We start from the raw sequence: 14,687 nt of genomic DNA on the forward strand, positions 1-14,687 counted from the left end.
GGAGAGAGATGTAAAGGCCTTAGAGGGTGCAGAAAAGATTTACAAGATTGGTTCCGGGGATGAGGGATTACAGTCACGTGGATAGACTGGAGAAGCTGGAGTTGTTCTCCTTGGAGCAGAGAAGGTTGAGAGGAGATTTGATTGAGGTATTCAAAATCATGAGGGGGTCTGGGCAGAGTAGATAGAGAGAAACTGTTCCCATTAGCGGAAGGGTTGAGAAGCAGAGGACACAGATTTAAGGTGATTGGCAGAAGAACCAAAGGCGACATGAGGTAAAACTTTTTTACGCAGCGAGCGGTTAGGATCTGGAATGCACGGCCTGAAAGAGTGGTGGAGGCAGATTCAATCGTGGCTTTCAACAGGGAGTTGGATAAGTACCTGAAGGAAATTTTTTTTTGCAGGGCTACGGGGACAGGGCAGGTGAGTGGGCCTAGCTGAAGTGCTCTTACAGAGAGCTGGCACGGGTTCGACGGGCCAAATGGCATCCTGTGCTAACCATTTTAAAAAAAAGAGAAAATGAAAACCAACGCAAGATGAGCCGCTTGCGGTCAAGTCTGACCCACTGGCTCGTGCCAGTTTTCTTCATACCGTTCCATTGCAGGTGGGACCTCCCTCGATCTTCTTACACTCTGGGTGACACTGCACGCACGTGGAGCCATCGGCATATTCTCGCTGGTCTCTGTATAAAAAAAACAGTAGAACATGTATTGATTCTGCATACAGTTCCCTTCCATCCCTTAGTGCAGCAAGTTTAAGACCCCTAGGTCACAGGACTGATATTCTGCTCGCATCAACCTGCGATTCCCATCATTCATGAGTTACACGTTTGCCCGATTTGATTGGGTGAAGAAGCCTATTTGCTTCACCCTGCTCGAGAACCAGCCCATTTAAGAAATGTGCCTCAAATGAATCCAGTTTCCTGGCCTCAACCATTCTTCTGAACTACCCTTTCCAGCTGCTGAGATACATGTTGATATATATTAATGACTTAGACTTGGGTGTACAGGGAACAATTTCAAATTTTTCAGATGAGACAAAACCTGGAAGTATAGTGAACAGTGAGGAGGATAATGATAGACTTCAAGAGGACAGAGAGAGGCTGGTGGAATGGACAAACACGTGACAGATGAAATTTAATGCAGAAAAGTGCAAAGTGATACATTTTGGTCGGAAGAACGAGGAAAGGCAATATAACCTAAAGGGTACAATCCTAAAGGGGGTGCATGCACACAGAGACCTGGGAGTACAGGTGCACAAATCGTTGAAGGTGGCAGGACAGGTTGAGAAAGCGATTAAAAAAGCTTACTGAGCTTCATAAATAGATGAGAGTACAAAAGCAAGGAAGTTATGATGAAATTTTATAAAGCACTGGTTCGGCCTCATCTCGAGTATTGTGTTCAGTTCTGGGCACTGCACTTTAGCAAGGGTGTGAAGGCCTCAGAGAAGGTGCAGAAAAGATTTCCAAGTATGGTTTCAGGGATGAGGGACTTCAGTTACATGGGTAGACTGGAGAAGCTGGGGTTGTTCTCCTTAGAAGGTTGAGGGGAGATTTGATCGAGGTGTTCAAAATCATGAGGGGCCTGGACAGAGTAGATAGAGAGAAACTGTTCCCATTGGCGGAAGGTTTGAGAACCAAAGGACACAGATTTAAGGCGATTGGCAGAAGAACCAAAGGTGACATGCGGGAAAACATTTTTATGCAGCGAGTAGTTATGATCTGGAATGCACGGCCTGAAAGGGTGGTGGAGGCAGATTCAATCGTGGCTTTCAAAAGGGAATTGGTTAAGTACTTGAAGGAAAAAAATTTGCAGAGCTACGGGGAAAGGAGACTAGCTGAAGTGCTCTTGCAGAGAGCCGGCACTGGCTTGACAGGCCAAATGGCCTCCTTCTGTGCTGTAACCACTCTATGACTCTATAATAGTAGCTTTCAAAAGGGGAATTGGATAGATACTCGAAGGAGAAAAAAATTTCAGGGCTATGGGGAAAGAGCGGGACTAACTGGATTGCTCTTAGAAAAAGCCAACAAACTCGAAGGGCCAAATGGCCTCCTTCTGTGATGTACTATTCTATAAGGTAATACAGCGAGTGTCACAGCCACCTACCCCTGCAGGAAACGACAGCTTTTCACACAGGTTCTACCACGACTATAGAAGCCACAGGACAGGCACTGACTGGGGCCTGGCCCCCAACAGCCATCACTGGAACACAAAGGGTCACAAACCTTGTTTTCAGCCCCTGTGAAAAGAGAGAGAAGTAAAAACACACATCAGTACAGGCATACAGCAGGTTTGATCCAAGATTTAGATCCAGTGCATCTCTAGGCACAAACTTCAGTTTCAACCTCAAACACCCATCAAGAACTTGCACAGCTGTTCGCAAAGGACTCGGAGCAGATTGTCTCCTGCCCACTTAATCACATCTGGCTTCATAAGATCATAACGTAAGAAATAGGAGCAGGAGTAGGCCATACGGCCCTTCGAGCTTGCTCCGCCATGCAATAAGATCACAGCTGATCTTCGACCACAACACTTTCCTGCTCGATCTCCATATCGCTGGATTCCCCTAGAGTCCAAAAATCTATATCTCAGCCTTGAATATACTCGGCCCTCTAGGATAGAGAATTCCAAAGATTCACCACCCTCTGAGTGAAGAAATTCCTCCTCATCTCGGGCCTAAATGACCGACCCCTTATCCCGAGATAATGCTCCCTAATTCTAGACTCTCCAGCCAGGGGAAACAGCCTCTGATCTTAGATGGGGCAGCAGTGGAAGCACTACAATTGATCTCATAGAAGTATAGAAAAATAGGTGCAGGAGTAGGACATTCGGCCCTTCGAGCCTGCACCACCATTCAATATAATCATGGCTGATCATGCAACTTGAGTACCCCATTCCTGCTTTCTCTCCATACCCCTTGATCCCTTTAGCCATAAGGACCATATCTAACTCCCTTTTGAATATATCTAACGAAATGGCCTCAACAACTTTCTGTGGTAGAGAATTCCACAGGTTCACAATTCTCTCAGTGAAGAAGTTTCTCCTCATCTCGGTCCTAAATGGCTTACCCTTTATCCTTAAGACTGTGAACTCTGGTTCTGGACTTCCCCAACATCGGGAACATTCTTCCTGCATCTAACCTGTCCAATCCCGTTAGAATTTTACATGTTTCTATGAGATCCCCTCTCATTCTTCTAAATTGCAGTGAATATAAGCCTAGTCGATCCAGTCTTTCTTCATATGTCAGTCCTGCCATCCCGGGAATCAGTCTGGTGAACCTTCGCTGCACTCCCTCAATAGCAATATGTCCTTCCTCGGATTAGGAGACCAAAACTGTACAAAAGGTGTGGCCTCACCAAGGCCCTGTACAACTGCAGTAAGACCTCCATGCTCCTATATTCAAATCCTCTTGCTATGAAGGCCAACATGCCATTTGCCTTCTTCACCGCCTGCTGTACCTGCATGCCAACTTTCAATGACTGATGTACCATGACACCCAGGTCTCGTTGCACCTCCCCTTTTCCTAATCTGCCACCATTCAGATAATATTCTGCCTTCCTGTTTTTGCCATCAAAGTGGATAACCTCACATTTATCGACAGTATACTGCATCTGACATTCATTTGCCCACTCACCTAACCTGTCCAAATCACCCTGCAGCCTCTTAGCATCCTCCTCACAGCTCACCCAACCTCCAGCCAACTTAGTGTTATCTGCAAACTTGGAGATATTACATTCAATTCCTTCGTCTAAATCATTAATGTATATTGTAAATAGCTGGGGTCCCAGCACTGAACCTTGCGGTACCCCACTAGTCACCGTCTGACATTCTGAAAAGGACCCGTTTATTCCTACTCTTTGCTTCCTGTCTGCCAACCAGTTCTCTATCCACGTCAATAATTACCAATACCATGAGCTTTAATTTTGCACACTAATCTCTTGTGTGGGACCTTGTCAAAAGCCCTTTGAAAGTCCAAATGCACCACATCCACCGGTTCTCCCTTGTCCACTCTATAGTTACATCCTCAAAAAATTCTAGAAGATTTGTCAAGCATGATTTCTCTTTCATAAATCCATGCTGACTTGGACCGATCCTGTCACTGCTTTCCAAATGCGCTGCTATTACTTGATTGATTGCAACATTTTCCCCACGATCGATGTCAGGCTAACCGATCGATAATTCCCTGTTTTCTCTCTCCCTCCTTTTTTAAAAAGTGGGGTTACATTAGCTACCCTCCAATCCATCGGAACTGATCCAGAGTCTATAGAATGTTGGAAAATGACCACCAATGCATCCACTATTTCTAGGGCCACTTCCTTAAGTACTCTGGGATGCAGACTATCAGGCCCTGGGGAGTTATCGGCCTGCAATCCCATTAATTTCCCTAACACAATTTCCTGACTAATAAGGATTTCCTTCAGTTCCTCCTTCTCGCTAGACCCTCGGTCCCTTAGTATTTCCGGAAGGTTATTTGGGTCTTCCTTAGTGAAGAAAGAACCAAAGTATTTATTCAATTGGTCTGCCATTTCTTTGTTCCCAATTATAAATTCACCTGATTCTGACTGCAAGGGACCTACATTTGTCTTCACTAAGATTTTTCTCTTCACATATCTACAGAAGCTTTTGCAGTCAGTTTTTATATTCCCAGCAAGCTTCCTCTCATACTCTATTTCCCCCCTCCTAATTAAACCCTTTGTCCTCCTCTGCTGAATTCTAAATTTCTCCCAGTCCTCAGGTTTTCTGCTTTTTCTGGCCAATTTATATGCCTCTTCCTTGGATTTAACACTATCCCTAATTTCCCTTGTTAGCCACGGTTGAGCCACCTTCCCAGTTTTATTTTTACTTCAGACAGGGATGTACAATTGTTGAAGTTCATCCATGTGATCTTTAAATGTCTGCCATTGCCTATCCACCGTCAACCCTTTAAGTATCATTCGCCAGTCTATCCTAGCCATTTCACGTCTCATACCATCGAAGTTACCTTTAAGTTCAGGACTCTAGTCTCTGAATTAACTGTGTCACTCTCCATCTTAATGAAGAATTCTACCATAATATGGTCACTCTTCCCCAAGGGGTCTCTCACAACAAGATTGCAAATTAATCCTCTCTCATTACACAACACCCAGTCTAGGATGGCCAGCTCTCTAGTTGGTTCCTCGACGTATTAGTCTAGAAAACCATCACTTAGTATCTCAAGGACAGGAATGGGGGAAAATAAATCAGCCAGGATTCCCATTTCCAATTGTTACACGACAATTTCCCCCCCCCCCCCACCCCACTTCCTGGAAATATGTACACGTGGTCTTCAGATAGGGACTGGATGCCCCACAGGGTCAAAGTGCCACCCTATACTCAGGGACTTGGGCGAGATATCAGAGGGCAACATATGCCCAAGTGATCTTACCCCCAGCAAGGTGTTAGTGCCTCTACAACAGTGACAACACTTCAAAAGTACTTCATTGTGCGTCAACAGTGGCTCAGTTGGTCGCGCACTCGCCTCGGAGTCAGAAGGTTGTGGGTTCAAGTCCCCACTCCAGGGATTTTGGGCACAAAAATCTAGGCTGACACTCCAGTGCACATACTGAGGGAGACCTGCACTGTCGGAGGTGCCGTTAAACCAAGTCCCCATCTGCTCCCTCAGGCGGATGTAAAAGATCCCATGGCACTATTTCGAAGAAGAGCAGGGGAGTTCTCCCCAGTGTCCTGGGGCCAATATTTATCCCTCAATCAACATAACAAAAACAGATTATCTGGTCATGATCACATTGTTGTTTGTGGGATCTTGCTGTGCGCAAATTGGCTGCCACGTTTCCTACATTACAACAGTGACTACACTTCAAAAGTACTTCATTGGCTGTAAAACACGTTGGGATTTCTAGTGGTCATGAAAGGCACTATACAAATGCAAGCCTATCTTTTTATTGGCTGTAAAGCGCTTTGGGACGTCCTAAAGTTGTGAAAGGTGCTGTAAAAATGTAAGTTCTTTCTTGGAGAAAATTAAGCATCTAACCAAGGGAATCAGGATGAGCCACAGCAAGGTCTCCAAAGGTCAAATGCAGAATAAACAAAGGAGGAAGAGTGGGAGATGGAGGGAGCAGCCCCAACGAAGCAAGCTGGCAGCCCACTTATTTTATGTCAGGAGGAAGGTATTTCACCACCAACTGGCGAGCAAGTGGAATTTTCCGTCCCTCGCTGACCTCACTGCTGAAACAATGACAGCAGTCTTCTGCAGTTCAGGCTCTGCATCAGATGTAGACGCAGAGTGCTGCAGGGCTGGCTTAATGATGCAACTATTTGCTTATTCATCTCGTCACTGATGTAACTGGGCGATCACTATCATGTAATTGTTTCATGGGTTCTTTGCTTAAGAATTCATTGCTATTAAGAACTAGTTGGTTTATTAACAAAGTTTAACAATCACACTACACATTACCAGTTCACTAGGCTCACAACTGCATACTTCATAGTGGATGACCGAGACCCAACTGACTGAGGTTTTATTGAGTCTTGTGAACATCACGTGATTGGCTAAGCCACTCTCAATGCAACAACTCTACAAACCTTTGAACATCCTCACAGATGCATTCATTAGTCAACTGAGGGAAAGTTATGGGCAAGATGCCAGCGTTTGTTTTGGGACCGACGAAAACCAACTGAAAAAGAGTGCACTCTGCAGTTTGTTGCTGCCATTAAATTCCAGTCTGCAATAGTTCATCCAAGATGTAAAAGAAAGCCAAAGAGCTGGAGTCGAGCTGTGCGGTCTGAGGAGAGTTACCAATCACAGTGCCAGTACAGCCTGCAGTACATAACCGCACATTACTTGTCAAATTTGTCTTCTCCATTGAAGCTGTTTCTCGAACGACACATTCGGGACTTATCACTGGTTTGAGATATTGCGGCGCCCAGTTTCCTCCCCGCCTCTCCCAAATGTACAAACTCTGAATGGGGACCAATAAGTCCTCTGGTACCTCGCTCAAGGAGGGGGGCTACTATTCACGTGTCTGCCTATTCAGTGAACGTTGCCAGGCATTGTCTTCATCTGATGGCTACACACCCGCACTTCCAGCTGGATCATGAAGATCAAAGCCAGTGTCTTCAGACCCAGCCACAAACTCTGTTCCCTCACCACCAATTCCATCCCCCTCCCTGACTCAGGCTGGACTAGACTGTTCGCAACCTCTACATCCCATTTGACCCCGAGCTGAGCTTCTGACCCCATATCCGCTCCATCACTAAGACCGCCTACTTCCACCTCCGTAACATTGCACGTCACCACCCCTGCCTCAGCTCATCTACTGCTGAAACTCTCATCCATGTCTTTGTTACCGTCGGGTTCGACTATTCTAATGCACTCCAGGCCGGCCTCCCACGTTCCACACTTGATAAACTTGAGGTCATCCAAAACTCGGCTGCCCGTGTCCTAATTCGCACCAAGTCCCGCTCACCCATCACCCCTGCGCTCGCTGATTTACATTGCTTGGCCCCCCCCAGATCTCTGCACTCCTCCAATCCTGACCTCTTCTGCATCTCCCACTCCCTTCACACTACCGTGCCTTCGACTGTGTATGCCTGAAGCTCTGGAATTCCCTCTCTACACCTCTATCCTCCTTTAAGACACTCCTTAAAGCCTACCTCTTTGACCAGACTTTTGGTCATCTGTCCTAATATCTCCTTACGTGGGCCGGTGTCAAATTTTGTCTGACTAACACTCCTGTGAAGCGCCTTGGGGTATTTTACTACGTTAAAGGCGCTATATAAATATAAGTTGTTGTGGTTGTGGTTGTGCTCCCCCACACCCCCCACCCCCCACCCCCACCCACCCACCCCACCTCACTTACTGCAGATTGCTTCCGGTTTGTTTTTCTTGATGATGGAGGACGGGGCGTGTGTCTTCCTGCGGTACAGCACTGTCCAGTTCAACGTGTGATAGTAGCAGAGCAGCTTATTGTAAGCTACATACACCTGCCCAGCACCGATCTCCTTTAGCGACTGAAAACCAAGCGATTTCACTTGCTTCAGCTTCATAATCATCAGAGACAAACCGTGGCTGCAAAAAAAGACAGCAAGGAGCACGGTGAGCGGTCTCGGAACCGTTTACGGTAACACATCACTTGACTTCGCTCATCTATTCCTCCCGCGCTCCATAAGATCACAGCTCCAATCAGGAGCTAGCTGGGCAGGGAATCTTCAGCACACAGCCATGTTCCAGTACACCAACACACTGCCCGTTGAGCCGTACATTTTCAGGCATGTGCTCACAGCGTGTCACTGCTAATGCGAAACTAATCCGAAATCTCGCTGTGGCTCAGTGGGTAAGCACACTCGCCTCGGAGTCAGAGGTTTGCGGATTCAAGTCCAACTCCAGAGACTTGAGCACATAAATCTAGGCTGATACTCCTAGTGCAGTGCTGAGGGAGCGCTGCACTGTCGGAGGTGCCGTCTTTCGGATGGGACATCAAACCGAGGCCCCATCTGCTCTCTCAGGTGGACGTAAAAGATCCCACGGCACTATTTTGAAGAAGAGCAGGAGAGTTATCCCCAGTGTCCTGAGGTCAATATTTAACCCTCAATCAACATAACAAAAACATGATCTGGTCATCACATTGCTGTTTGTGGGAGCTTGCTGTGCGCAAATTGTCTGCTGCGTTTCCTACATTACAACAGTGACTACACTCCAAAAGTGCTTCATTGGCTGTAAAGCGCTTTAAGATGTCTGGTGGTCGTGAAAGGCGCTAAAGAATACAAGTCTTTCTTTTTTTCAGTATCACAACGGAGTCTCTTCCCCCATTCCCTCCTGTCCTGATGGGACTCACACAGGGGTGTACTCCACATGCACCAGTGCCTCGCTACAGAAGTCACCCTTTACATTTGAGTTCAGACAGTGAGCGTGGGCAGGCTATTTGACTGTGGGGGGTGGGGGCAACACAGCGGAACCCAATCTGGTTCTCGCCCGATATTCCCCCTCCCTACTAGAGTGTTGAAATTACTTGTAACGACCTTCCAGCTAGCCTGCTGAGTTTGGCTAACTTCATATTCCTGAACTTTTTTCCGTCGGAGTGCTTACTTGTAGAGTGTCCTGCCTCCGATAGTAGTTAGATTGGAAAAGACACTGAAATCCGTCATGTTTTGTGGCCAGGACTGAATATTCAAGTAACCTGGAAGCAGAGAGAATGCAGGTGTGACTTTAGACAACTCAGCAATTAAAAGATCCCATGCTCACCCATTCCAGCAGGTCACGTCGCAGCATTGCAGCAGCATCAATTTAGATCACTGGAGTAAATTTCTGTCCTAGATCCTTCCAAACGCCAGAATAGATTTTGGTTTTAAACCCTCTCTTGCTGTTTGCTTCCTTGGCCGAGAATTCAGCCAGGTTGCGCTCAGTTCTCTGTCAATGCCACTATAACTGGGCACAGACACATGCAAGAGGCCCAGAGCCAATTATCCCCCCCACCGCGTTTTCCTTCCTGTCTAGCTTTGGAGGCCTGAAGCTGTTCGGCAGAATGAGCCTTGCTTATGGTCAACTGGACATTAAAATAAACACCCCAATTATGTATACTCAGCCTCTCGGGCCCATACCTGGCCCAAGCTGTACTGGCACAAACTCCAACACCGCCAGGGCTGTATCTGGGGTGGGCCACATGGGCACTACATAAATTCTGCAGATACCCAAGGCAAGGCAACACTGGTGTCACATGATGTGCTATACAGGCCTTGGGCCTGTACCTGGAATGAGCCGAAATGGAGGCACACCGGGTACAGTACTAGCATGAACCTTATAGCCCTCAGGCAGCTACCCGGAATGAAGTAATCTGGAACTGCTTCACACACGAGAGTTAATTTAGCTTGAGAACCAGCCCTTAAATCACAAGCAGAACGGTACGTAATCACCAAACTACCAGGCTCCATGCCATGATTTCTGGCGTCTGCTTAAGATGCTCACCTGTTATCTCTTGAACAGTTCCAAATACTTTAAGTTTTTCTGGATCCAGTGGTGCAATTTTGAGATATGGGTCCCTAGAACCAAAAACAGGCCCGAAAGAGATGAATTCCAAAACTAAGGCCTCTTCCAGCATCTACAAATCAAGTGAACCTTAAATCAAGGCAACCATCAACAAAGCCAATGGCAAAAATCTCACTTTGGAGGTGTTACACAACTTGGGTCGCATCAGCGCTTTACTCTCAAATCACAAATATAAAATGCTTTCTAAACACCAGCATGCAAACAAGCCGAAAACAGGAAGCAGCTTAATCCGTGGTGGGTGTCAACAATCGTGGTGCTCAGAAATACAATCCTTTATCTCAAATGAAGTTCACCAACGTGACTTCAAGGACAAGTGGCTGAGTTGGGAACGGCCAAACTATTCAGGCCGACAGGTTCCAGCCTCCAAGGTTTGATCTCAGCCAGACAAGCAGTTGGAACGTTACAACTGACATCCGGGCTAGGGAGGGGGAAATGTTTGCAAGGGTTGCCATTCTACGATTGCTGCTGAAAAGTTCACCACCTGCAAGGGGGGGGGGGGGGGGGGTGGCGGGCGGAGAGAGAATTGAAAGATTGGGGGGTGGGGAGTGGGTTGCTGTAAGGAGGTGAGATTTGGTGAAAGACTTTCCTCTTATCTGTCCCATTCAGCTCTCCTCTGTATTGTCCATCATCCCCGAGCTGAATGGATCACTTTGCCCCAGGTCCCTGACAAACTTAAGCCAAGAGGTGCACAAGATGGGATGGGCTACAATTCTTCTGAATTATTTTCTTCCCCACCTTCGCACACCCCCGTGGTCTCTATTCAGTACATCACTACGTGGCTAAAATGGATGACATACGCCACTAAGCATCCCGCAATCACTCTTCGCAGCCACTAGGGTTGCATGGCATGTGCGTGATTACAGTTCCTTTTTTAGCCAATTGTTTGACCCCATTTTCTTCTGAAGGGACTTTCCGCGCTTCCTTACCCATCGATACCAGTGATGAGAAAGTCAAGATTGCCCGTAATCTTCGTACAGTTGATGAACTGGTCGATGTTGTTTGAATCCACTGTCTGATGGTGACGCCCGGCCCCAGTCCCTTCACAAGCTGGTCAGACAAGAAAGCAAAGGACACATTTGAGTAAAAGCACTGGATGGATATTCTCCAATATTCGAAGCCAACAGTAAAAACCCTTCAGAGTCAGACAGCCAATGTGTTTTTTTTTATTTATTCGTTCAAGGGATATGGGCATCACTGGCAAGGCCAGCCCTATCCTGGGCCTTTTCAGAGGACAGTTAAGAGTCAACCACATTACTGAGGGTCTGGAGTCACATATCAGCCAGACCGGGTAAGGGCGGCGGATTAACTTCCCTAAAAGGACATTAGGTAAACCAGATGGGTTTTTATGACAATCCAGTGGTTTTTATGACAATCCAGTAGTTTCATGGTCACCATTACTGATGCTAGCTTTTTTTTTTTCTTAATTCCAGATTTATTTAATTGAATTTAAATTCCCCAATTGTCATGGTGGGTTTTGAACTCAAATCCACAGATCATTCGTCCAGGCATCTAGATTATTAGTCGAGTGGCATAACCACTATGCTACCGTTCCCAGTATGCAGCAACAGGAGGGTGTTCATGCTGCTTAATGGGGGACTTTCCAGATCAGGCACTCAGTGCATTCCTGGAACAGGTCACTCAAAAAAACTTCCTTGATGAGTTCAAGGCTGAGTTAGAATGTTGTGGATTCAAGTCCCACTCCAGGAACTTGAGCACATAAATCTAAGCTGACAGTCCAGTGCAGTACTGAGGGAGTGCTGCACTGTCAGAGGGGCCATCTTTCAGATGAGACGGTAAAACTGATGAGACGGCTGCCCTCTCAAGTGGACATAAAAGGTCCCATGGCACTATTTCAAAGAGCAGGGGAGTTATCCCCGGTGTCCTGGCCAATATTTATCTCTCAATCAACATCACAAACAGATTATCTGGTCATTATCACATTGCCGTTTGTAGGAGTTTGCTGTGCGCACATTGATTGCATTGCAACAGTGACTACAGTTCAAAAACAGTACTTCATTGGTTGTGAAGCACTTTGAGACATCCAGAGGTCGTGAAAGGCGCGAAAGAAATGCAAGTTCTTCCTATTTCTCTTTAAAGGCACATAGGCCCAAAGGATCTAGGTTGGATTCCTGGTTGGTTCAGAGTTTGCTGGCCCCAGCCAAAGCAGCAACTTGGCAATTGCCCGTCATAAAGTGCAACCACATTCACTGTCTCGTCTCACACAATGTACTGCAGGGCTGCAGACGCCTGCAGAACTGCATCCAAGAAAGAGTCAGCGGGTGGGGGAGGGGGCGGAATTGCCAAAACAAAAACAAAGAAAAAGCAAAAAAGTTGCACTGGTAGCAAAAGTACTGTTAAATCTGCAATTTCTGCAATGGGGCTGCAGGGTTCCGGACCTAGAGTTGGTAAGTGGGATTCGACTGGATAACCTCTTGTTGGCTGGCGCGAATACAATGGTAAGTACTGCAGGGAATCGAATAATGCCAGAGTGATCTCCTGGACTAGTTCCGATCGCCTGGATGGGTTGAAGAGGAAATATTTCCAGATTTTTCCCCCCAATTGGCCTGGGTTTTTAATCTTTTTTTGCCTCTCCCAGGAGATCGCATGGCTCCAGTTGGGGTGGAGTGTAAAATGTTGCGCTACATGGGGTATTGCAATTGTGGAGGGCGGACTAGTTGGGCTAGGTGCCCTTTACCTTTCAGTCATTGGTCATAGGTTTATATGTAACCTTCAGGGCTACGGACACGATGGGCCGAAATGGCCTCCTTCTGCGCTGTAAATTTCTATGTTTCTATGATTGTACATTCGCCTTTTGCAAAATATATAAAATGGATACTGTGGAATCCATGCTGCACTACCTCCAAGTGCCCGACAGTGGTGCTGTTGGAGAGTAGTAACTTCTATAAGCTCCACGTCACCACCCACAGACATATATGGTACTGCAGTTTTGGAAAGTTCCCGTTAAGAAAAGTCTTCTGACTTTGCCGCCTTCAACATTTAGTGCTGATCAGATGTACAGAACTAAGTTCCACAGCGCATCATATATGCCAAGCAGGAGAACGAGGACATGCCGAAAAATGGCTTGGAAAAAAAGGTGACACATCTGCCCCCAAAATAGTACTAAATATAGGCCGATGACACAAGATGGGTGCAGATGGACAAATCCATTCGAATCTTAAAGTGGTTACAGCACAGGAGGCCGCCATTTGACCCGTCGAGCCCATGCTGGCTCTCTGCAAGAGCACCTCAGCTAGTCCCACTCCCCCACCCTGTAGCCGTGCAAATTCTTTTCCTTCGGGTACTTATCCAATTCCCTTTTGAAAGCCATCATTGAGTCAATTTACACACATTATGAGGGGGATTGACAGGGTAGATGCAGGGAGGATGTTTTCCCTGGCTGAAGGATCTAGAACCAGGGGTCACAGTCTCAGAATAAGGGGTCGGCCATTTAGGACTGAGATGAGGAGAAATTTCTTCACTCAGAGGGTGGTGAATCTTTGGAATTCTCTACCCCAGAGGGCTGTGGAGACTCAGTCGTTGAGTATATTCAAGACAGAGATCGGTAGATTTTTGGACACCAGGGGAAATCAAGGGAATCGGGCGGGAAAGTGGAGTCGAGATGAAGACCAGCCATGATCTTATTAAATGGAGGAACAGGCTCGAGGGGCCGTATGGCCGACTCCTAATTCTTATGTTCCATGAGTTTTTTCCTCCACTATCTCACCTAAAGTCCACATGTTGATCAGTGTGTATGAAGAACTTTCGGACATCAGTCCTAGATTTGCCTATCGTCAGTTTGTACCAGTCACATTACAAAATGACACCAACGCCGTATCCCCATGTCCTACTTGCATAATTTCTTCCAAAGTTATGTTCTGTACTTACTTTTTCCATACCATTTACTATCTTGTATGCTTCTATAAGGTCACCATCTTGCAAGGCTGACAAGCTCAGTTTTGTCCCTAATAATGCAATCCTTTCACACTGGCAAACAGCCTAGTGGCTGTTCCCTGCCTTGCCTTCAGGCTTTGAATGGTTCCCTTGTGTCTTTGCTGACCAAAACTGGACACATTAGTCAATGTGCAGTCTGACCAGGCGACTGTACCATTTTAGCACAACACCCTCTGACATGCACTCTCCTGATTTAGCAATCGAGCTCAGCATTCCATTTACTTGCCTGATCGCCACTCCACAGTGACTGGACATGTTAAGTGCCAAGCCTACTAACAGCCTCAGATCTTTCAACAGAAAACAAGTGACTCTCGATGTTTGCGCCAAATATCAGCAGGTGACCCAACAACTTGCATTTATATAGAAAGAAATACTTGCATTTATATAGCGCCTTTCATGATTACTGGACCTCCCAAAGTGCTTTACAGCCAATGAAGTATTTTTGAAGTGTAGTCATGGTTGTAATGTAGGCAGCCAATTTGCACACAGCAAGCTCCCACGAACAGCAATGTGATAATGACCAGATAATCTGTTTTGGTAATGTTGGTTGAGTGATAAATATTTGCCAGGACACCGGGGATAACTCCCCTGCTCTTCTTTGAAATAGTGCCATGGGATCTTTTACATCCACCGGAGGGGGCAGATGGTGCCTGGTTTAACGTCTCATCCGAAAGGCGGCACGTCCGACAGTGCAGCACTCCCTTAGTACTGCCCCTCCA

The 14,687-nt window shown here is 46.5% G+C and overlaps 1 protein-coding gene across 3 annotated transcripts in view; it reads right to left on the reverse strand.

Moving 5' to 3' along the window:
* erbb3a (erb-b2 receptor tyrosine kinase 3a) overlaps positions 1–14,687 on the reverse strand; it is a 170,598-nt gene that overhangs the window by 39,720 nt on the left and 116,191 nt on the right. For all 3 annotated transcript variants that reach the window (XM_070869544.1, XM_070869546.1, XM_070869547.1), the window contains 6 exons: positions 10,944–11,064; positions 9,937–10,010; positions 9,061–9,151; positions 7,835–8,043; positions 2,103–2,235; positions 589–679 (listed from right to left, as the gene is read on the reverse strand). In XM_070869544.1, the coding sequence (XP_070725645.1) occupies positions 589–679; positions 2,103–2,235; positions 7,835–8,043; positions 9,061–9,151; positions 9,937–10,010; positions 10,944–11,064 (719 nt within the window). The remainder of the gene's footprint in view (positions 1–588; positions 680–2,102; positions 2,236–7,834; positions 8,044–9,060; positions 9,152–9,936; positions 10,011–10,943; positions 11,065–14,687) is intronic.

The sequence above is a fragment of the Pristiophorus japonicus genome, chromosome X (assembly GCF_044704955.1).
Source record: "Pristiophorus japonicus isolate sPriJap1 chromosome X, sPriJap1.hap1, whole genome shotgun sequence".
Classification (NCBI taxonomy): Eukaryota; Metazoa; Chordata; class Chondrichthyes; family Pristiophoridae; genus Pristiophorus; species Pristiophorus japonicus.